Source organism: Salmo trutta, chromosome 9, assembly GCF_901001165.1.
Source record: "Salmo trutta chromosome 9, fSalTru1.1, whole genome shotgun sequence".
Lineage (NCBI taxonomy): Eukaryota > Metazoa > Chordata > Actinopteri > Salmoniformes > Salmonidae > Salmo > Salmo trutta.
In genome coordinates this window covers 21253868-21278696 of record NC_042965.1, presented here as the reverse complement: position 1 = coordinate 21278696, position 24829 = coordinate 21253868, and the positions used below count along the sequence as shown (strand labels likewise).

The window sequence follows — 24829 nt, the reverse complement described above, 5'->3', positions numbered from 1 at the left end:
AAGGTCATAAGTCTCAATGTAAACGGACTGGGGAGTGCCATCAAGAGAAGTAAGGTAATAGCAAAGATGAAACGGGAGAGAGTTGACATACTATTCTGTCAGGAAACTCGCTTATCCACACCTGAACATGAGAAACTCAAGAAAATGGGATATAGGAATACTTTGTTTTCTTCTTACAAAATGGGTAGAAGGGGAGTTGCAATCCCAAATTCAGTTAATTTTGAGTTTGTCAGAAATAAAAGACAAGGGGGTAGATTTATACTTGTTAAATGTAAACTGGATAACAAGGAAGTTACATTATTTAATGTATACGCACCCCCAGGGAGTGACATGGTCTTCTACAGGATGGTAATTGATTTAATTGCCACAGAAACCTCTGGCACTCTTATCTGTGGAGGGGATTTTAACACGATTTTAAACTCAAAATTGGCCAGCACAGATCAATAGGATATTGCAGGATCTAGGACTGCTCGACGTATGGCGTGACACCCACAAGACCGATAAGGAATATACTTTTTACTCAGCCCGCCACACTGAATACTCCAGGTTAGACAATTTTTTTAATGTACAGTGCAGATAGACACAGGCTTAAGGATTGTAGGATCAGGCAGAGCGACTTATCAGATCATAATGGAGTTTACCTTACTCTACACCTTGATAGCAAACCAAGAAATACTCTATGGAGACTTAATACAAGCATGCTGAATGATCTAGCATTCAAGGAATCAATGAAGACAGAATTGAACATCTATCTGGAGAATAACGATAACGGGGAAGTATCTCCTGCTACATTGTGGGATGCAGCTAAGGCGGTTATTAGAGGAAAGATCATAGCCACATCTCTCAAGAAAAAGATTAAAGCACAGAAACTGCTGAAATTACAGGAAACACTAAGAAACATAGAACAATCTCATAGTCAATACAAAGATCCTCTTATATTACGAGAGATTCAAAAGGTAAAACAGGAAATTGACCAGCTTTATATAGAAGAAGTAGAGAAAACGCTCAGGTTCCTGAAACAACAATATTATGAAGCAGGCTCAAAGGCAACCAAATTACTAGCATGGAGACTCAGGAAACAACAAGCACAGAATACCGTTTTCAAAATAAAAGGCCCCAAAACAAAGATCACATGCAAATTAAGTGAAATACAGAATGCATTTGAATCATATTACACATCTGTACAAGCAACCAGAGAAGGCAGATGCACAGACAATAGAGCATTTTTTTTAACTCACTTGATCTCCCCTCAATTGGGACAGAGCAAAATGATAGACTAACTTTAGAAATATCCACCGAAGAAATTAATAAAGCAATATCTCATCTAAAAGTAAACAAGTCCCCAGGCACTGATGGCTTCCCTTCAGAAGGGTTCAATCCCTTCAGAGAACTAACACCTCTACCTAAGGCCTGTTTTAACTGGACTCTGCGGGAGGGGGGGGGTCTCCCACCGTCATGGAGAGAGGCCATCATATCTGTAATCCCAAAAGAGGGTTAAGATAAGAAGGAATGCAGTTCATATAGACCTATCGCAATTCTTAACACGGATTATAAACTATATGCATCAATAATAGCCAAAGGAATGGAGAACATAATCCCAGAATAGATTGACGGAGATCAAACTGGTTTCATACAAAAATAGGCAGACACAGGACAATATAAGGAGAACACTACATGTCATGGACCACATTACTCAGAATAAGACAAGTGCAATATTAATCAGTCTAGATGCAGAAAAAGCATTTGATTCAGTGGGATGGGATTACCTATTCCAAGTTATGGAAAGATTTGGTTTCAACAAAGAAGTGATACAGTGCATCAAAACACTGTATTTGTGTCCGACCGCTAGAATAAAGATAAATGGACATTTGTCACGAACGATAAAATTACAGCGAGGGGCAAGACAAGACTGTAATCTTTCACCCACGCTCTTCTCCCCATACCTCGAACCATTAGCACAGGCAATAAGACAGGACCCAACCTTAGAGGGAATAACAATAAGACAGGACCCAACCTTAGAGGGAATAACAATAAGACAGAACCCAACCTTAGAGGGAATAACAATAAGAGGCAGTGAACATAAGATATGCATGTATGCTGATGACGCTCTGTTATTCCTTAAAGACCCAGGCTCAAGTGGACCTAGATTGATGGATGTTTTAAAACATTTGGAACATATTCAGGGTATGTGCTTAACGTACACAAGACCCAAGCCCTAGTATATAATTATACCCCACAGGAAGAGCTGAAGAGTAGGTATAACTTCCACTGGACTTCTTCATCCATTAAATATCTTGGAGTATATCTGCCAAAAGATACACCCAAACTTTATAGCATGAATTACGATCACATCAACAAGAAAATAAATGATGACCTAGACAGGTGGAATTCACTTCCCTTAGATCTTAGTAGTAGAATTGAAACAATCAAAATGAACATCCTGCCGAGGTTACTGTATTTGTTCCAATCACTGCCCATAGAAATCCCACCTAAACAGTTTAGAGAATGGGATAAACGGATATCAAGGTTTATCTGGAACAGTAAGAGACCAAGAATGAAATATACAACATTACAATTACCAAAAAACTGTGGGGGTATGGCCTTACCAAACCTAAAAGATTATTATGTGTCAGCCCAATGAGACCTCTGGTGTGTTGGTGCAATTCAGAATACGAATCCAAATGGAAAGACATTGAGACTACTTTGACAGAGACACCCATGCAGTCAGTTTTGGGAAATAAGGACATGGTAATAGAAATATACAATAGACAAAATCAGTGGATTCATTTCTCTCTGAAGACATGGTTTATGGTAGTTAAGCAAAATAATTTAGACAGAGAGATCAAACTGCTGAGTTGGCCCGCATACGACTCCAGCTTCATCCCTGCAACTCTGGACAGCAGATTTAAACAATGGACGCAGAAAGGCATCACATCATTCAGCACAATTATAAGGAATGGGGACCTAGATAACTTCCAGGACCTAAGTAAAAACATGGCTTGGATAAACAAGATTTTTACAGATGCCTACAAGTTCAACACTATTTCTTAAGGGAGATAAAAGTGACTGACCCTCGAGCACCTCCAAAATTAATCCAAGTATTCACTAATGCATACAATTTGGGAAGTAACAAAAAAACTATCTCAAATCTCTACTTGGGTATTCAATCCTCAAAGAAACATTCTACAAACTATATTGAACAGAAATGGGAGGAGGAACTTGACATTGAAATAACTGATGAAACATGGTTGAACATATTAGAGACTCAACAAAGCTCCACCAACTCAAGGTCATGGAGAGAATTCTGTTGGAAGAATGTTATGCGTTTCTTCATGACACCTAAACTGAAATCAAAACAGACTGGCTCCCTACATCCTTGTTGGAGAGAATGCGGCCTATCGCGGGTGGATCACTCTCATATCTTTTGGACTTGCCCCGCAATCGAAACCTACTGGGGAGAAATAAGATCTAACATTGGAAAAATAATGGGATTTGACATAGAACAAACATTAATTTCTTTGTTCTTGGGTGAAATACCTGATAACTTACACAATAGAGAAAAGTACCTCTTGAAGGTCCTTCTGGCAGCCAGTAAAAAGGCTATCACTAGGAAATGGCTACAAAAAGACCCTCCTACAGTGACACAATGGATAAAAGAAATACACCACATGGAGCGTATGACCTTTGCTTTAAGAGCTCAAGAGGAGAGAGGTCAGGAATACTGGGAAAAATGAGTTTCGTACTTGGAAAAGGTCAAATTCAAAGATGTCAATGTAACTAATATGATGAAGGTATGACGTGCACTATAACTGCCAGATCTTTTTTGTTGTTCTTTTTTACCTTATTTGTACGTTCTTTGTGTTCCTACAATATAAACAAAGTAGAAAAAAAGAAAAGGTACACAATGAAATGAAATGTCACAAATAAAGGTGTTCTCAAACATATTAAAATAGTTGAATTGCTTACTGTCATCTGAGAAGTCCACAGTCCGGTTTCCTCCAGTGTCAATATTTAATGAGAGTATGACAACTGGCACAAAACCTGTCCATCGCCCTGGTTTATCAGTTCTTCACTTTCAGTCAAAAACTGTTTGAATCTGTCCTCTACAATGAAGTCACAGTTTGTTTGAATGCCACCGGTCTCATTTGGTCAGAGATTCATCTCCTTCCCCTTTACCAGGAGGCTGGAAGAGTTACAGACCCAACTCGCAGAGGAGAAGGAGCGGGCTGCCTGTTCTGAGGAGCAACAACAGCAGGAAGTTGCCCAGAAGGAGCAGGAGCTGAAGGGGGCCAGAGACGAGCATCAGGGCCAGCTAGGCAACCTGCAGGGGAAAATCACACAACTGGTGAGTGAAAACCCAGAGATGGCTTTGAGATGTTGATGATTGGGATAAAGTAGATGTAAAGAGCAGAGGTTTGCTGTAAAACGGCCTACATTTTTCAGTAATAGACGTTTTACTGTCTCTAACCAAAACACTGAAATAATCTACCACTGTCCCCCTACCAAACAGCAAATGATTCATGTTAGTTACTGTCTCCTTCATTTTATGTTGTGTGTAGGAGAAGAGATTGCAGCAGGGTGAGGCCCAGGCCAAGGATCTTCAGACCTCCCAGCAGAAGGCCCTGTCTGAGGCCTCAGAGCACCATGCCAAGCAGCTCCAGGAGCTGCAGGGTCAGGCTGACCAGACCAAGCAGGAGCTGAGTGTCTCCAGGGAGAAGGCCCAGGAGCTGGAGAGGCTGGTGACTGAGCTGCAGCCTTACAAAGAGAAGGCTCAGGTGAGCACCCACCATATCATTATCAGGATCACCATGTTTGATGTTCTCAGGAGGTGCTGCCTTTTTGTACAAAAAAATCTTGCTGCTTTGCGTTAAGTTTCTTTAGGTTGACTGAAGTATTAAGTGAGGACATTTTTCCAGTATAGTTCTGTAAGAGATGTCAGTAGCACCTTATTTTACAGTACAGAAATGACCTGGTCATTACCATTTGACTATGTTGTTTCTAAGTCAAATAAAGTGTTGCCTGAAGTGGTCTATGGTCAGGTTTGATATTCACTTGATGCTAATTAGTAATTGTTCTATCACAGTGACCTCATTCTTTGATTTCATTAAAACAAATTGAATCATAAAAAAAACACACTAAGCCTAAGATTCATGTTAGCATTTTATCTGCTCATATTATTGCTTTTTGATAATAACGGTTTATTCAAGCCCATTGCACCATGTAATATATCATATGTGTTGTCATATATGCACCATCTTCATTTCAGCATTGACTGTGTGGCTATGTTGTGGTGTGGTTTTAGGGCCTACTTTGAAAGCAGAGGCACACCTTAGACATAAAAAAAACTGATGTTAACATTTTAATTCATGCTTCAATAATCTTGATTAACTGGATGTAGTAACCACATAATTGTTAGTGGTTTAATTAGTGTCGTTTCACGATGAGTAGCCGGTATGTAAAGTGTAGGGCTTCAGTCTGTGCTCACCATTTATGGGTTGTTCCACAATTTCAATCCCTTTTTGGTAGCGTAACTTGTTGAAAAAAAGCTTTTTATTTCACCTAATTTTAACATTCTGTCATGGAGAACACATCTTCAACTCAACAAAACATGTTTTCCCATTTACTATAATAAGTGTATTTTTAAGTGCCAAGTGAAGTAACAGGGTTGACTGGTTGACGATTTAATCTTAAATCAGCCATAAACCCCTTGTGACAGGGGGAATGGTATCTTCTTGTGTGCAACAAGGAGGAACAATTGAATGCAAGCTTCACAATGTACAGTTGAAGTTGGAAGTTTACATACACCTTAGCCAAATACATTTAAACTCAGTTTTCCCAATTCCTGACATTTAATCCTAAATGTCCTGTCCTTGTTTTAGGTCAGTTAGGATCACCACTTTATTTTAAGAATGTGAAATGTCAGAATGGTAGTAGAGAGAATGATTTATTTCCGCTTTTATTTCTTTCATCACATTCCCAGTGGGTCAGAAGTTTACATACACTCAATTAGTATTTGGTAGCATTGCCTTTTACATTGTTTAACTTGGGTCAAACGTTTCAGGTAGCCTTCCACAAGCTTCCCACAATAAGTTGGGTGAATTTTGGCCCGTTCCTCATGATAGAGCTGGTGTAAATGAGTCAGGTTTTGTAAGCCTCCTTGCTAACACACGTTTTTTCAGTTCTGCCCACAACTTTTCTATGGGATTGAAGTCAGGGCTTTGTGATGGCCACTCCAATACCTTGACTTTGTTGTCCTTTTAGCCATTTTGCCACAACTTTGGAAGTATGCTTGGGGTCATTGTCCACTTGGAAAACCCATTTGTGACCAAGCTTTAACTTCCTGACTGATGTCTTGCTTCAATATATTCACATAATTTTCTTTCCTCATGATACCATCTATTTTGTGATGTGCTCCAGTCCCTCCTGCAGCAAAGCACCCCCACAACATGATGCTGCCACCCCTGTGCTTCACAGTTGGGATGGTGTTCTTCGGCTTGCAAGCCTACCCCTTTTTCCTCCAAACATAAGGTTGGTCATTATGGCCAAACAGTTCTTTTTTTGTTTCATGAGACCAGAGGACATTTCTCCAAATGTGCAGTTGCAAACCATAGTCTAGCTTTTTTTATGGTAGTTTTGGAGTAGTGGCTTCTTCCTTGCTGAGCGGCCTTTCAGGTTATGTCGATATAGGACTCGTTTTACTGTGGATATAGATACTTTTGTACCTGTTTCCTCCAGCATCTTCACAAGGTCCTTTGCTGTTGTTCTGGGATTGATTCGCACTTTTCGCACCAAAGTACGTTCATCTCTATGAGACAGAACGCATCCCCTTCCTGAGCGGTATGACGGCTGCGAGGTCCCATGGTGTTTATACTTGCGTACTATTGTTTGTACAGATGAACATGGTACCTTCAGGCATTTGGAAATTGCTTCCAAGGATGAACCAAACTTGTGGAGGTATACAATTTTTTTCCTGATATCTTGGCTGAGATCTTGGCTGATTTTCTTTTGATTTTCCCATGATGTCAAGCAAAGAGGCACTGAGTTTGAAGGTAGGCCTTGAAATACATCCACAGGTACACCTCCAATTGACTCAAATGATGTCAATTAGCCTATGAGAAGCTTTTAAAGCCATGACATAATTTTCTGGAATTTTCCAAGCTGTTTAAAGGCACAGTCACCTTAGTGTATGTAAACTTCTGACCCACTGGAATTGTGATACAGTGAATTATAAGTGAAATAACCTGTCTGTAAACAATTGTTGGAAAAATGACTTGTCATGCACAAAGTAGATGTCCTAACAGACTTGCCAAAACTATAGTTTGATAACAAGAAATTTGTGGAGTGGTTGATAAACGAGTTTTAATGACTCCAACCTAAGTGTATGTGAACTTCTGACATCAACTGTATATAATTTTAAAAAATTGCCTGTCTATCTATGGGTAACAGGGTTGACGCGTTAAGCTCGACACACTCAGTTTTACACCACAAAACAACAGAAAATTGTCAAAGTGTAGAACCAGCTCACTTGCTTTTGCACTAGTTTGACCATATTTAACGAGTTCTGTTCACGTAACGGCTTTTAAAATACAATATTGGTGCACAATTTCTACTTAATATCAAAGGGATGAAAAGGGGCAGACTTTCGTGGCACAACCATTATAATACAATTATGACAGGGTTATCTACTTGTAAAAAAATATTCTCAATGGAAAGTACTCAATTACGCACACACTCCTCCTCACCTGGTGCACACTGATTGAAAACCTGAATCATTAGAGGCCACTTAGAAAGGGCACACACACCTACATACACATGCAATCATAAGCACTCCATTGGTGTACCTCTGTTTTCGATGTTTTCTCAAGTTTTCATGTCAGCTTTAAGTTTCTTTTTCTCCCAACTGACTTTTATGCTTGCACCAGCTTAACTTTTCCAATTGCATTTTATAACTTTTGTAATAAAATGCTTGACTTATTTTGTTACTTTTCCCTTTATATGCCCATTTTTTTTCTTTCAACTTTTTCCCCTCAGTTTCTTTCTGATGAGCTCGACTCCTCCGGGCAGCATATTGAGCGATTGTCCACAGACCTGAAGAAGCAAATCTCAGTGCTGGCGCACATGTCTAAGGAAAGCTCAGATCTCAAAGCTCAGAAAGGAAGTCTCAAAAATCAACTCTCCGAACTCGAGGCCAAGCTCTCGGCCTCGGAGGCTAGTCACCAGGAGCTCTCAGGTAAGACTGAAGAACTTCTGACACTGAGGGACAAGCTCACAAAAGAGCAGGAGGAACTTTGGACCACCAACCGGAAGCTAGATGGAGAGAATGCCTCACTATCCAGAGAGGTGGAGAAGCTCAGAGTTGCTGTTGAGGAGGCACAGGCCAATAACAAATCCCTAAGTCAATCTGAAGCGGAGCGTCAGTCCCAAATTGAGGAGCTTCAAAAGACGAATGCAGAGAAGAATGAGGTCCTTTTGAAGTACCAACAGGAGATCCTGCAGCAGGAAACTAAGAGGAAGCAGCTAGCAGAGGTCTATGAGAAGACCTGTGAGGAGAGGAACGAGCTCCAGGAGGAGCTCAAGCAAAGCAGGGAGAAGCTGACCTCTGAGAAGGATAGCCTTTTGTTGGAGAGGGATGCAGCCAGAAATGCTAAGAAATCCCTTGATGCAAAGAATGTGGAGTTGCAGGCAAGGTGTCAGTCTTTAAGCTTGGAAAAAGAAGACTTCTATCTGAAAAACACTCAGCTGCAGGCACAGACGGAGACCTTGGGCAAAGATAAAGTGGAGATGTTTACTCAAATTAATGCTGCCATTTTTGACAAAGAGGCTTTCCAAGCCTTGAATGCAGAGCTTCAAAATCAGCTGAATATCACTAAGAAGGATCTTGAGAAGTCTGTCCGTGACAAGGTCGAGCTACATGCTTCAAAAATGAGCCTGGCCAAAATGCTGGACCAGTCCAAGACCAGCAGTGAGGTTACTGACTCTGAGAGGCTTCACCTCCTGCAGGAGAAAGAGGACCTGCTTGCTACCCAGCGAAAGGTGTGTTCTGAGAAAGATGAACTTATCAAGGAGAGAGAAGAGTTAAAGGAGAAGCTCAGACTCTCTACAGAGGAAGTGGCAACCTCTAAGGAGAAAGTCAAAGAGCTGTTGTCATCTTTTGGTGAGGAGAAGGAAGCACTTTGTCTCCAGAATGCGGAGACTGAGAAGGCGCTACACTCCATACGCAAAGAGAAGATGGCTATAGAATTAACACTGGAAAAGCAGAACATGGAGAGTGACCGTTTGGTACATGAAAAGGAGGAGCTGGAAGAAAAGCACACAAAGGAGATCTCTGAAAAGTGTACTCTAACAAAAGAGCGTGACAAGCTAGCAGGTGAGATCCGCAGTATGAAGGACCAGCTGGACAGCTCCTCTAAGGCCAATGATGACCTGAAGCAAGCCAATTCCAACCTCACGTCCTTGCTGGAGGAATTAAAACAGAAGATAGAAAAGTTGGAGGCTGAGGGAGCTTCCTTGAAAAAAGAAAAGGTTGATCTACAGGCACAGCTTCAGAAGCTTTGCTCAGAGAGGGAGGCCCTTGAAAAAAGCAAAACTGAACTTGCAGAGGAGCATCATGAACTAAAAGGCAACTCTGAGCAGATGCGTTTGGAACTCATTCAGCAGAACGATACCCTAACAAAAAAGCGGGATCTCCTGCTTTCCCAGCAGACGGAGCTTAACAGGAGCCTGCAGAAGGACAAAGAGGATCTGCTTCTGCAGGTCCAGGAGTTCAAAGGTCAAACAGAATCACTTTCAATGGCAAAAATGCTTCTTGAATCGCAGCAGCAGACTGAAGCCAGTGACCGAAGTAAACTGTCCTCTGCAAAGGATGACCTCTCCAGAGAGAGAGAGGACTTACAGACACAGTTGTTCACTCTGACACAGGAGAAGATTACTCTCCTGCAGTCTGAATCCAGCCTGAAGGCAGAGGTTGCCTCTGTTTGTGTTGAAAGAGACACAACGGCCTCTGAGAGAAATAGTTTGCGTAGTGATTTAGGGCAACTTAAGACAACCCACACTGGATTGTTAGGTGAGAGACAGGGTCTGCTTGAGGAGAATGCCCAGATGCAAGTCAAAGTGCAGGACCTCACTCAACAATCTGTCACCAGAGAGAAGGCCATGGATGAGTTGTCTGCCAACCTTAAGGTTATTGGAGTGGAGAGAAAAGCCTTGGCTGGGGAGGTTGAGAACTTAAAGGCACAGCTGAAGGAGAGGGACCAGGAAAAGGGTGACTTGGCTGGAGACCAAGTGTGCCTGTCTGCCAAGCTGGAGAAGCTTGTCAACGAGGTCTCCTCACTGGCTAAGGAGAAGGTAGACCTCCTAGCTATACAGTCCCGCCTGGAGAAAGACCTTTCCTCCCTCCACAGCAGCCAAGAGAGTAGGGATGGGGAACACTCAAGGCTCATGGGGGAGGTAGAGATGCTGCAAGTTTCCCAGATACAGCTTGAAGCAGATGCCCAGGCCCTACGTGCTGAGAAGGCAGTGATGGAGGGACAGCACAAAGCCTCTGTGGAGGAGGCATCTGTGTCTACCAAGGTCAGAGAAGAAATGGCCACCAGCCTGGAAGACCTGAAGGTCCAGAAGGATGCCTTGCTCAAGGAGAGGGACAAAGCCACCCAGCAGGTCACCCAGCTTGAGGCTCAACTAAAACATGCTCTTTCCAAGCAGCTTGAGGTACTCCATTACTAACAAACCCCGTAACTAACCCTCACGTTGAGATGGCTGTGGTCATGTTTCAACCTCACTGCATGCTACTCCGGTCTTCTATTTACCTTCATTTTTGTTTAATCTCCTTTACTAACTGCTCTCTTGCTTCTAGTCCATTGCGGAAAGTTTATTTATGAAATGTAAATTCCTTTGGGCTTAGAACGTGATTTGAGAAGTTCCTTGGTTGGGGTAGATGGTTACATCTCCGCTCCCTTAGAATTTGGTTTGAAAATAGTAAATGGTAAGTAGTAGTAGATGTGGGCATTGCAATGATTTCTGAGGATTACACTAATTGCATAGGAGAAACAATCATTGTAACCCACTAGAGCTTCAAAATCTGGTTTGGAATGATTTGGATGACTGACATGCAAAGCATGCAAATTAATTCAGCATAATATGAGAAAATGGAGTGATCCTTTAATGATCCTCTGATTTAGAGTTGATTTGGGCTGTGTAAAATAAGGCTCCATCAAATGATGATATCTCAGGACATAGGGGTTCACCTCATCCAACCCCTATCCAAGTAAATTACAGGTATTTCATTATACATGTCTGGTTGACATGCCCCCCTCTCACTCACTACCTAGGCAGCGGAGTCCTCAGGGAAGACTGCTGAGGTCGTGGAGTTGCTGACACAAGAGAAGGGCCTTCTGCAGCAGGAGAATAGTAAGGCCCAGTCTCTGCTGGAGAAGTTCAGGAGTGCCAAGCAGGAGATGACCAATCAGGTATATGGAGTATGTAATGCCTCAGATGGGGTCTACTATAGTGGTTGAGCATCATGGATTTTCAGTAAGGTATGGAGATTGTTGAAATTGTATGGGTGTGGAATGATGGCTTTGTCACTGTCATATAGGGCTCTCACTAAGGACTGTGGAAGGGGCTCCTTGTAAACTTAACAGAAGTTTGGTTTCGGGGTGTAATGGTTGCAAAGCACTTTTATAAGTTAGTATTCACAGCATAATACAGTGATACATGTAAACAGAATTTTAGCCACATGCTGGCATGCTCACACTTACCACGATCACATAGCCAATTCCACGTTAAACAGGATTTTTCAGCCCCACATTTTTATTTTTAAATTTGATCATTTGAACTTGTACTTTTTTTTTGTTAATTTCATTGCCCAACATAAAATAAGAAATTGCATCAATCCTTTATGTACTCTCAATACTCATACCGGCACAAGTAAAGTCCACCAGGGACTGAAAGTTATAGTGAGAAAAATGCACTGAACTTCAACTTTCAGAGGATTCAAACAATCTGTATTATATACAGTACATTAGAAGTGATCTATGTTTTTTTGTTATTGCTTAGCTGGATTCCTTGAAGCAACAGAATTCCAAGTACAAAGAGGAGCTCAACCTTTCTAAAGAGCAGCTCAGCTCAGAGAACCAGAAAATAAGCGGCCTGTGCCAGGAGATGTGAGTATACTGTGTGGTGTGTGTGCTTGCCTACAGTGCCTTCAGAAAGTATTCATACCCCTTGACTTTCCACATTACACATTTTGTTGTGTTACAGCCTGAATTAAAAATATTACATTGATTTACACACAATACCCCATAATGACAGTGAAAACATTTTGATGCTGCCACCACCATGCGTCATGGTAGGGATGGTGTTAGATGGGTGATGAGCTGTGCCTGGTTTTCTCTAGACATAACGCTTTGCAATTAGGCCAACGGGTTATGTTTTTGTGTTTATTATGGATCCCCATGCAGCAGCTACTCTTCCTGGTGTCCAACAACATATGACAGTTACATACATACAGTTTAAAATACTACATGACATTACATTTCATAACACCTTACCCAACACATTCAATGTGTTCCCTCAGGAACCACCACTCCACCACCACATATTTACAATACAATGTGTCTCTTTTTATCTGATTCTACTGCATGCATCAGTCCCCCGTGTAGCCATGGCTCTATGTAGTGCAATGCGCCTCCCATAGTCTGTTCTTGACTTTGGGATTGTGAAGAGACCCTTGGTGGCATGTATTGTGGAGTATGCATGGGTGTCCAAGCTGTGTGCTAGTAGTTTAGCAGACACCTCGGTGCATTCAGCATGTTAACACTTCTAACAAAAACAAGTAATGATGAAGTCAATCTCCTTCACTTTGAGCCATGAGAGATTTACATTCATATTGTTAATGTTAGCTCTCCTTGTACATTTAAGGGCCAGCCGTGCTGCCCTGTTCAAATGAATTTACCACAAGTGGACTCCAATGAAGTTGTAGAAACATCTCAAGGATGATCAATGGAAACAGAATGCACCTGAGCTCAATTTCGAGTCTTATCGCAAAGGGTCTGAATACTTATGTAAATAAGGTATTTCACAAAACCTGTTTTCGCTTAGTCATTATGGGGTATTCTGTGTAGATTTGATGAGGGCAAAAATATATATACATTTAGGAAAAGGCTGTAACTTAATGAAATGTGGAAAAAGTGAAGGGGTCTGAATACTTTCGGAATGCACTGTATGTGTGAAGACCATCACAGCAGCCCAGATCATTTTCTTACTAGCCCTACCTTCCATTTGTCATCAATGGAATATCCCTGTTGAGTATTTTCTCAATGTGATTAGTCAGATGGGCCTTGATAGTCAGCTGTGTATCCATCTGGCAGGTCCTGGCTGAGTGCCAACATCCGACAGCGGGGTTGGGGCAGAGGGGGTACTATCGCGGAAACTAACCCTTGATGCAGGGAGCAGTTAAATGCAGTTGATCGCTAGGATAATTATTGAACCTATCTTGACTTATTTATTTTTCTTATAGATTTACGTAAAAGAAATGCAAACTTGCTTTCTTTACTCCATGCTTTTAATTGTCCTCGCTCTGACATTCTTATTCTGGATGAAAATACATTACACACACGTACACACTGGGTATGAGTTATAGCTCAGTGCTCTCAACAGTCTTCAGACTTTAAATATTCAGACATTGGAGTGTCAGACATTGTCTTCATACCCAACCTCAAGACCCAAATATCTGAGAGAAGAATTATTACTGAATTATAATAATGTGTGTGTTTAGTGATGAGCTGAAGCAAGCTGCCTCTGTGAAGTCCCAGTCCCTGGTGGTTTTACAGGAGGAGAACAACAAGCTGACCAGGGAGCTTGGCAGCAGCAAGAAGGAGACCAGTGGCCAGCAGAAGGTACCACCACTGGACTACTGATGTGTTACCTCCTTCCTCAAACTGCCTCTAGATTTTAAGAATGTAACATTTACATTGAATTACTACAACTTTCCAACCAAGCAATTCATCCTGTAATGTATGTTCTTTTTTCTTAGCTGGAAGCTCAGCAGTCCAAGCTCAATAAACAGTTGCAAGAAATGAAGCAGAGGTGAGAAACTATGTAGAAACATGCTGTATTTAGCTAGTCGTGTCTATAATGCTGTTTTCATTTCCATCCAAATCAATTGTCCGAAAGTTGTTTGCCGTTTCTAGTCGAAAATACACTCCCAACAGTTCTGCAATTAAGCATGGATGTTTGCATCACTTCTCCATTCATCAACGTGGCATGTCATGTTTGTGCTGTCTACATACTCTGTCTGCTAACTGCCTCTTTTGCCTTTTTTTTTACACATTAATTAAAAATGAAAAGCTGAAATGTCTTGGGTCAATAAGTATTCAACCCCTTTGTTATGGCGTGCCTAAATATGTTAAGGACCAAAAAATTGCTTAAGTTGCATGGACTCACTCTTGTGTGCAATAATAGTGTTTAACATGATTTTGGAACGTCTACTTCGTCGCTGTACCCCACACATACAATTATCTGTAAGGTCGAGCAGTGAATTTCAAACAAAAGATTCAACCACAAAGACCAGGGAGGTATTCGAATGCCTCGCAAAGAAGGGCACATATGGGTAAAACAAAGTTAAAGCAGATATTGAATATCCCTTTAAGCATGTTTAAGTTATTAATTACACTTTGGATGTTGATTCGATACACCCAATCACTACAAAGATACAGGCGTCCTTCCTAACTCAGTTGCCGGAGAGAAAGGAAACCGCTCAGGGATTTCACCATGAGGCCATCGGGGACTTTAAAATCGTTAAGAGTTCTTAATGGCTGTGATGGGAGGTAACTGAGGATGGCTCAACAACATTGTGAACATAAATGACAGAGTAAAAAGAAGGAAGCCTGTACACAATAAAAAGGCGCTAAAGTAATACTACAAAAAATGTGTCAAAGCCATTAACTTTTTGTGCTGAATACGTTTTATGTTCGAGGCAAATCTAATACAACACTCTCCATATTTTCAAGCATAGTGATGGCTGCATGTAATTGCTAAGGACTGAAAATGTTCAGGATAAAAAAGAAACAGAGATCTTAGAGGAAAACCTGGTTGTCTGCTTTCCACCAGACACTGGGAGATTAATTCGCCTTTCAGCACGACAATAACTTAAAACACAAGACCAAATATACACTGGAGTTGCTTACCAAGAAGACAGTGAATGTTCCTGCGTGGCCAAGTTAACTTAAATCTGCTTGAAAATCTATGGCAAGATCTGAAAATGGTTGTCTAGCAATGATCAACAACCAATTTGACAAATCTTGAAGAATTTTGAGAAGACTACTGGGCAAATGTTGCACAATCCAGGTGTGGAAAGCCATTAGAGACTTTCCCAGAAAGACTCACAGCTGTAATCTCTCCCAAAGGTGAGAAACTGTGTTTTAACATGTTTTGACTCTCTGTTACCATAGAGAGGTTGCTGTAATATGAGTAATCCCTCGAATTCACTTGCTGTTTGTCATCTCAGTATATTTACAGTGCTTTCAAATTATTTATACCCCTTGACTTATTCCACATTTTGTTGTTCGAGCCTGAATTAAATCGATTTTTTTTTCTCCTCACAAGTGTATTAAAAATGAAGTATATAATTGACATAAGTATTCACACCCCTAAGTCAATACTTTGTAGAAGCAACTTTGGTGGCGATTACAGCTTAGCGTCGTCTTGGGTGTCTGTATCAGCTTTGCGCATCTGGATTTGGTGATTTTCTCAAACTCTGTTAAATAAGATGGGGAGTGGTAGGGAAGAGCAATATTCAAGTATATCCACATATTTTCAATGGGATTCATGTCTGGGCTTTGGCTAGGCCACTCAAGGACTTTCAGATTCTTGTTCTAAAGCCATTCCAGCATTGCTTTGGCTGTAGGCGTGGGGTCATTGTCCTGTTGGAATGTAAATCTTTGCCCCCAGTCTATGGTCATTTTCACTCTGAAGCAGGTTCTCATCAACGATTTGCCTGTATTTGTCTCCATTTATTGTTCCCTCTATCCTTACCGGTCTCCCAGTCCCTGCCACTGAAAAGTATCCAAATAGCATGATACTGCTACCACCATGCTTCACGGTAGGGATGGTGTTCGACGGGTGATGAACTGTGCCTGTTTTTTTCCAGACATAGCGATTTCCATTCAGGCCAAAGAGCTAGTTTTGTCTCATCAGACCACAGAATCTTTTGCCTTATGCTCTGAATCTTTCAAGTGCCTTTTTACAAACTCCAGGCGCTCTGTCGTGTGCCTTTCTCTCAGGAGTGGCTTCTGTCTGGCCACTCTCCCATAAAGCCCAGATTGGTGAAGTGCTGTTGTCCTTCTGGCAGGTTCTCCCATCTCAGCCAAGGATCTCTGTAGTTCTGGTGGTCATTGGGTTCTTGGTCACCTCCCTGACCAAGGTCATTCTTGCCCGGTTGCTCAGTTTGGTTAGACAACCAGCTCTAGGCAGAGTCTGGGTAGTTCCATGTTGTTCCAATTTCCCAATGATGGAGACCACTGTGCTCTTGGAAACTTTCAACACTCATACAGTGCATTTGGAAAGTATTCAGACCCCTTGACTTCTTCTACATTTTGGTACGTTAAAGCCTTATTTTAAAATGGATGAATTTGTTTTTTTCCCCTCATCAATCTACATACAATACCCCCTAATTTCTTAAAATAAATGTCACATTTACATAAGTATTCAGACATTTTACGCAGTACTTTGTTCAAGCATCTTTGTCAGCGATTACAGCCTCGAGTCTTCTTGGGTAGAAGCTTGGCACACCTGTATTTGGGGAGTTTCTCCCATTCTTCTCTGCAGATACTCTCAAGCTCTGTCAGGTTTGATGGGGAGTGTTAATTTTCCCCTCGATCCTGACTAGTATCTCAGTCCCTGCCGCTGAAAAACATCCCCACAGCATGATGCTGCCACCACCGTGCTTCACCGTAGGGATGGTACCAGGTTTCCTCCAGACATGAAGCTTGGCATTCAGGCCAAAGAGTTCGATCTTGGTTTCATCAGACCAGAGAATCTTGTTTCTCATGGTCTGAGAGTCGTTTAGGTGCCTTTTGGCAGAATTCAAGGGGGTGGCGTAGCTTTTTACAATTTAATCAATTTTGAATAAGACTGTAACGTAACAAAATGTGGAAGAACTAGAAGTGTCTGAATGCATTCCGAATGCACTGTATGCCTCATCACAAATCTCTCTGAGATCTACGGACAGTTCCTCGGACTTCATGATATAGTTTCTGCTCTGACATGCACTGTCAACCGTGGGACCTTTATAATGCCAGGTGTGTTTCTTTCTAAATCATGTCTAAACAATTGAATTGGCCGCAAGTAGACTCTAATCAAGTTGTAGTGACATCTCGATGATGATCAAAGGAAATTATATGCACCTGAGCAAATTTTTTTTGTATCCTAGTCAATGGTTGTGAATACTTATGTCAATGAGATTTTTAATTTCTTTTTCAATTAATTTGCTAAAGTTTTTTTAAAAAGAATAACTGTCATTATGGGGAAATGTGTGTAGATGGGTGAGAAAATAATACATTTTGAGTTCAGGCTGTAACAATGTGGAGTAAGTCAAGGGGTATGAATACTTTGACGGCACTGTATATATTTTTTCAAGCTAAACGGTAGACTCCACACCACTTCAAATTTGATTTGTCACATGCGCCGAATACAACAGCAGTAATACAACCTTACAGTGAAATGTTTCTTACAAGCCCTTAACCAACAATGCAGTTCAAGAAATAGAGTTAAGACAATATTTACGAATTAAAATAAAAAATGAAATAAAATGTTACAATAACGAGGCTAAATACAGGGGGTACCAGTACCGAGTCAATGTACGGGGGTACAGGTTAGTCGAGGTCATTTGTACATGTAGGTAGGGGTAAAATGTAGCCCCGCAGTGTTAAAAACAAATGTAAGTAGTCCGGGTGGCCATTTTGATTAATTGTTCAGCAGTCTTATGGCTTGGAGGTAGAAGCTGTTAAGGAGCCTTTTTGACCGCGCTTCCTGCACGGCAAGCGCTCCGGTACCACTTGCTGTGCGTTAGCAGAGGGAACAGTCTATGACTTGAGTCTTAGACAATGTTTTGGGCCTTCCTCTGACATGCCTAGTATGTAGGTCCTGCATGGCAGGAAGCTTGGCCTCAGTGATGTACTGGGCTGCAGCGCCTTAGTCGGTTTGCCGAGCAGTTGCCATTCCAGGCGTGGATGCAACTGGTCAGCATGCTCTCGATGGTGCAGCTGTAGAACCTTTTGAAGATCTGGGGACCCATGACAAATCTTTTCAGTCTCCTGAGGGGGAAAAGGCATTGTCGTGCCCTCTTCACAACTTTCTTGGAGTGTTTGGACCATGATAGTTTGTTAATGTGGATACCAAGGAACGTGAAGCTCTCGACCCGCTCCACTACAGACCCGTTGATGTTAATAGGGGCATGTTCAGCCTTCCTTTTACTGTAATCCACGATCATCTTCTTTGTCTTGATCACGTTGAGGGAGAGGTTGTTGTCCTGGCACCACACTACCAGGTCTCTGACCTCCTATTGAGTGTCTCATCGTTGTCGATGATCAGGCCTACCACTGTTGTTTTGTCAGTAAACTTAATGAGGGTGTTGAAGTCGTGCTTGGAAACGCAGTCATGGGTGAACAGAGAGTACAGGAGGGGACTAAGCATGCACCCCTGAGGGGCCCCAGTGTTGAGGATCAGCGTGGCAAATGTATTGTTGCCTACCCTTACCACCTGGGGGCAGCCTGTCAGGAAGTCCAGGATCCAGTTGCAGAGGGAGGCGTTTAGTCCTTAGCTTAGTGGTGAGCTTTGAGGGCACTATGGTATTGAACGCTGAGCTGTAGTCAATGAACAGCATTTTCATATAGGTGCTCCTTTTGTCCAGGTGGGAAAGGGCAGTGTGGAGTGCGATTGCTTCATCTGTGGATCTGTTCGGGTGGTATGCGAATTGGAGTGGGTCTAGGGTTTCCGGGATCATGGTGTTGATGTGAGGCATGACAAGCCTTTCAAAACACTTCATGGCTACCGACGTGAGTGCTACGGGGCGGTAGTCATTTAGGCAGGTGTCCTTCGTTTTCTTGGGCACAGGGACTATGGTGGTCTGCTTGTAGGTATTAGACTCGGTCTGGGAGAGGTTGAAAATGTCAGTGAAGACACTTGCCAGTTGGTCCACGAATGCTCTGAGTACACGTCCTGGTAATAGGTCTGTTGGATGTTGACCTGGTTAAAGGTCTTGCTCACATCGGCTATGGAGAGCGTGTTCACACAGTCGTCTGGAACAGCTGACGCTCTCATGCATGCTTCACTTTTGTTTGCCTCGAAGCGAGCATAAAAGGCATTCAGCCTGTCTGATAGGCTCGCGTCACTGGGCAGCTCGCGGCTGGGTTTCCCTTTGTAGTCCATAAACGTTTGCAAGCCCTGCCACATCCGACAAGCGTTAGAGCCGGTGTAGTAGGATTCAATCTTAGTCCTGTATTGATGCTTTGCCTGTTTGATGGTTCTTCTGAGGGCATAGCGGGATTTCTTATAAGCGTCCGGATTAGTGTCCCGCTCCTTGAAAGCGGCAGCTCTAGCCTTTAGCTCGGTGCGGATGTTGCCTGTAATCCATGGCTTCTGGTTGGGATGTACATACGGTCACCTTTTTATTCCATGCTTCTGAATTAGTTTCACAAGCACCGTTCTATGTGTATATATAAAGATGGAGTTTAAAGCAGCAACATTTTGGCCGACCCGACCAAATTCACATAGAAATGTGAGTTATAGATCTGTCATTCTCTTTGAAAGCAAGTCTAAGAAGCGGTAAAGCTGTTCTATGTGCACTATTACTATGCTTCCCATTAAGTTTTGTTTTTTCGTCTTTTATTTGGAGTTTTGTACATGAGCTTCAAACAGCTGAAAATACAATATTTGTTATGGAAAATATATTTCACAGCTATTTAGATGGTTCAATGATTCTCTACACTAGCTTGTTTTGTCACATAAACTGAAATTAAGCAAACTATTAGAATTTTTACAACCAGGAAATGGCGGAGGAATTTCTTCATAGTGCACCTTTTAACCGAACTTAAGAAACCAGTCGGCTGCTGGTGGTACTCCAGTAAACATTAGAGTTCACTCAGATTATGCATGGTCAGTGCTTCACTATTCCCTTTTGGGGTGGTTAAACTCTTATGACTATATCATAATTCTGTTTTGTCCTTGACAGAGAGACCACAATGAAGAAACAGTTAGATGAGGAGAAAGCCTCCCTCCAGAAGTCCATCCATAAAAGCAGCGCCTTGATCTCTGAGAAGGATCAGGAGCTGGAGACCCTGATGAGTGAGGTAAGAATTGTTGCTCTTCCCTATTTCTAGACATTTTAATTCTCTAGCCTCATGGCAGGCTCCCTGGCACTAATTCTAAGCCAAAAAGCATTGGACTAGTCTTATTATAACTTCAGTTCATTTTCAGTACATTGTTTTTCAGAATTGTTATACTACACTGAACAAAAATGTAAACGCAACATGTATAGTGTTGGTCCCATGTTTGAAATTGAAGATCCCCAAAATGTTCCATACACACGCAAAGCTTAGTTCTCTCAAATTCTGTGTACTGATTTGTTTACATCCCTGTTAGTGAGCATTTATCTTTTTCCAAGATAATCCATCCATCCACCTGATAGGTGTGGCATATCAAGAAGCTGATTAAACAGCATGATCATTAGACAGGTGCACCTTGTGCTGGGGTGCACTTTTGATGTGCCGATTTGTCACACAATGCCACAGATGTCTCAAGTTTTGAGGGAGCGATCAATTGGCATGCTGACTACAGGAATGTCCACCGGAGCTGTTGCCAGAGAATTGAATGTTCATTTCTCTGCCATAATCTTCTTCCAATATCGTTTTAGAGAATAGATTTGGGCCAAAACAAAATATTTTTTTACGTTTTTGCGTTTATATTTTTCTTCAGTGTATATACAGTTGAAGTCGGAATTTTACATACACCTTAGCCAAATACATTTAAACTCAGTTTTTCCCAATTCCTGACATTTTAATCCTAGTAAAAATTCCCTGTCTTTAGGTCAGTTAGGATCACCACTTTATTTTAAGAATGTGAAATGTCAGAATAATAGTAGAGAGAGTGATTTATTTCAGCTTTTATTTCTTTCATCACATTCACAGTGGGTCAAAAGTTTACATACACTCACTTAGTATTTGGTAGCATTGCCTTTAAACTGTTTAACTTGGGTTGAATGTTTCGGGTAGCCTTCCACAAGCTTCCCACAATAAGTTGGGTGAATTTTGGCCCATTCCTCCTGACAGAGCTGGTGTAAGTCAGGTTTGTAGGCCCCCTTGCTCGCACATGCTTTTTTAGTTCTGCCCAAAAAAAATCTATAGGATTGAGGTCAGGGCTTTGTGATGGCCACTCCAATACCTTGACTTTGTTGTACTTAAGCCATTTTGCCACAACTTTGGAAGTATGCTTGAGGTCATTGTCCATTTGGAAGACCCATTTGCGACCAAGCTTTAACTTCCTGACTGATGTCTTGAGATGTTGCTTCAATATTTCCACATAATTATCCTATCTCACGATGCCATCTATTTTGTGAAGTGCACCAGTCCCTCCTGCAGCAAAGCACCCCCACAACATGATGCTGCCAGCCCTGTGCTTTACAGTTGAGATGGTGTTCTTCGACTTGCAAGTCTCCCCCTTTTTCCTCCAAACATAAGGATGGTCATTATGGCCAAACAGTTCTATTTTTGTTTCATCAGACTAGAGGATATTTCTCCAAAAAGTACAATATTTTTCCCCATGTGCAGTTGCAAACCATAGTCTGGCTTTTTTATGGCGGTTTTGGAGCAGTGGCTTCTTCCTTGCTGAGCGGCCTTTCAGGTTATGTCGATATAGGACTCGTTTTACTGTGGCTATAGATACTTTTGTACCTGTTTCCTCCAGCATCTTCACAAGGTCCTTTGCTGTTGTTCTGGGATTGATTCGCACTTTTCACACCATAGTACTTTCATCTCTAGGAGACAGAACGCGTCTCCTTCCTGAGCAGTATGACGGCTGCGTGGTCCAATGGTGTTTATACTTGCATACTATTGTTTGTACAGATGAGCGTGGTACCTTCAGGCGTTTGGAAATTGCTCCCAAGGATGAACCAGACTTGGGTCGATAATTTTTTTCCTGAGGTCTTGGCTGATTTCTTTTGATTTTCCCATGATGTCAAGCAAAGAGGCACTGCGTTTGAAGGTAGGCCTTGAAATACATCCACAGGTACACCTCCAATTGACTCATATGATGTCAATTAGCCTATCAGAAGCTTCTAAAGCCATGACATCATTATCTGCAATTTTCAAAGCTGTTTAAAGGCACAGTCAACTTAGTGTATGTAAACTTCTGACCCACTGGAATTGTGATACAGTGAAATAATATGTTTGTAAACAATTGTTGGAAAAATTACTTGTCATGCACAAAGTAGATGTCCTAACCGACTTGCCAAAACTATAGTTTGTTAACAAGACATTTGTGGAGTGGTTGAAGAACAAGTTTTAATGACTCCAACCTATGTATGTAAACTTCAACTGTATATCCACTGTCTAATGTATATGACATATGTTTATTTTTTACCTCTGAGCAGTTATCAGTGCTGCGTGGGGAGAGCGCCACAGCGAAGACACTGAAGTTTACTGTCCAGTTACTGGAGAAGGACAAGGCGCGGCTGCAGGAGCACGTTCAGAGCCTGGAGACGAGCCTTTCAGGAGGACAGGATACTGTTACCAGCTCCTCAGGTATGACTGGGTAGTTGAAGCTTAACTCGTGTCTACAGATTGAACTTCACTGAATGCTTGTTTTCCCTTCAGGTGACGCAGCTTTGGATCAACTAAGGGAGAACAAGGAGACTGCAGAAAGCCAGGTATACATGACTTTTATAATGGACCAATTTAGTAAAAATGGGTGAATAAGAGACTGCTTGGGTATGTCATTCAGTGGGTTATTTATGTATATGTACAGTGTTCCATTGTGTGTTTGGCAAGATTGTGTAAGAAGTACCTAACCTAAGTCGTACTTGTGCATTAATTTAAGATATGTTTCCATACTATTGCCATATGACATGCTGTGGTTGCTTAGCATACTACGACAATGGCAACTTTCATACTATCAGTGGTATGGAAATTCCCTCTAAATGAATGCAATTTTGCTCATGAAATGGCAATGAGAGCTCTGCTGAAACTCATGTCAATGTCTGCAAAGTCCATGACTGGCAGTGTACAGAATTTATTTCAACTCACTGGAGAACCTTTGACAATTGATTTAAGAAGCTGTTTTATCACAGGTGTGCTGAGATGCCTCAAACAGCTTTAACCAAAAACGATCATGAGCACTGAAGTTGCTCACCATGTAGATCTGTCTTTATCCCTTAACTTACTGTCACAGGCTTTGAATGGGTTTGTCAGAGGTTGTACAGTGATGAAGCTGTAATGCTTGCCTACCCACTATTTTATCTTAGGTTGTTTTACTATTTTTCCATCTGTCAGTGATGACTTGAATCTATTGTCTGCCAATAGGTGGGTCCTAATTTTTATCTGTTTTGTCTCCTCCATCTCCACTTCCTCATTTACCTCCTTCCTCCTCTGTCACTGATGTTGGCCATGCTACCCGGAAATCAGGCAGCGGTTTGTTACTGTTTTTCATCAGCTCCACTCATGCATGTGTATTTGTCTGTAGATTTCCCCTCGGTTCCTGTTCTGTCTGTGCTGTTCTATGTTCTGAAAAATAATTCCTGAATGTTCCTGTTGATTTACATTTCTGGTCGTCTCCTAAAGGCGTCCGCATACTTCCCATTCGAAACAGTTTCAAGCCTCAATTCGTCGGGGCATGCACTCGAGGTGTCAAGTGTTCCACAGGGATACGGGCCCATGTTGACTCGAATGCTTCCCACAGTTGTCAAGTTGGCCGGATGTCCTTTGGGCAGTTTTGCAGTTCTTGACACACTCAAATCGGTGTACCTGGCACCTACTACCATACCCTGTTCAAAGGCACTTAAATATTTTGTCTTTCCCATTCACTCTCTGAATGACACATACATAATCCATGTTTTAATTGTCTCAAAGCTTATAAATCCTTCTTTAACCTGTCTCCTCCCCTCCATCTACACTGTTTTGAAGTGGATTTAACAGATGACATCAATAAGGGATCATAGCTTTCACCTGGATTCACCTGGTCAGTGTGTGTTGTGGAAAGAGCAGGTGTTTTGTGCACTCCAGTGTATATTATGACCTCTTTTTGTGAAGTTTTTGTTTTGTTTTGGTCTTCGCAAAGGATTTTTTTTTGCTCTGATTATCTTGAGGCAAGCCGAAGTTCTGAAGCCAACGAATATGCCCCTTCGTTGATGATTGGTCAACAATAGGCATTCTACAATTGTTTGTTGTCATTCAACGAGAGACTACTCGTTTCTATGCAAGTGTTTTCACTTGAAAGATACTGCACCAAACATCTTAGTTGGATGTAAAATTGCTCGACTAAAACCTCTGCAAGAACTTCAAAGGATTTATTTACAATAGCTTTCAGGGATTCAAAAAAATGACCTCTTATCCTATTCATAAAGGACATTTATCAGAGTATGATGTCCAGCAAATTGACATGCCTTGATGCCACAATTTCTCATGGTGGATGATCCAGAGTTGTACTGTTCAGTGTCGCCCTCATTACCTTTTCCCATGCTCAAGCCAGGATGTGGGTTTTGTTTTCACAACATAGGAACTGACCAAGCACATTGGTGAAGGTTGTGGTTCACTGTTCCTATAGCATGGTGGGTTGGGGGAAG

General features: G+C 41.7%; 1 protein-coding gene across 6 annotated transcripts in view; it reads left to right on the top strand.

Annotated features, from left to right (window-relative positions):
- clip1a (CAP-GLY domain containing linker protein 1a) overlaps positions 1 to 24829 on the top strand; it is a 54171-nt gene that overhangs the window by 27797 nt on the left and 1545 nt on the right. For 4 of the 6 annotated variants that reach the window (XM_029762958.1, XM_029762956.1, XM_029762961.1 and 1 more), the window contains 11 exons: positions 4180 to 4345; positions 4560 to 4775; positions 8032 to 10707; positions 11328 to 11465; positions 12055 to 12161; positions 13775 to 13895; positions 14033 to 14085; positions 20228 to 20345; positions 22643 to 22793; positions 22866 to 22918; positions 23673 to 23678. In XM_029762958.1, the coding sequence (XP_029618818.1) occupies positions 4180 to 4345; positions 4560 to 4775; positions 8032 to 10707; positions 11328 to 11465; positions 12055 to 12161; positions 13775 to 13895; positions 14033 to 14085; positions 20228 to 20345; positions 22643 to 22793; positions 22866 to 22918; positions 23673 to 23678 (3805 nt within the window). The remainder of the gene's footprint in view (positions 1 to 4179; positions 4346 to 4559; positions 4776 to 8031; positions 10708 to 11327; positions 11466 to 12054; positions 12162 to 13774; positions 13896 to 14032; positions 14086 to 20227; positions 20346 to 22642; positions 22794 to 22865; positions 22919 to 23672; positions 23679 to 24829) is intronic. The other 2 variants (XM_029762962.1, XM_029762957.1) reach the window with 2 other exon arrangements.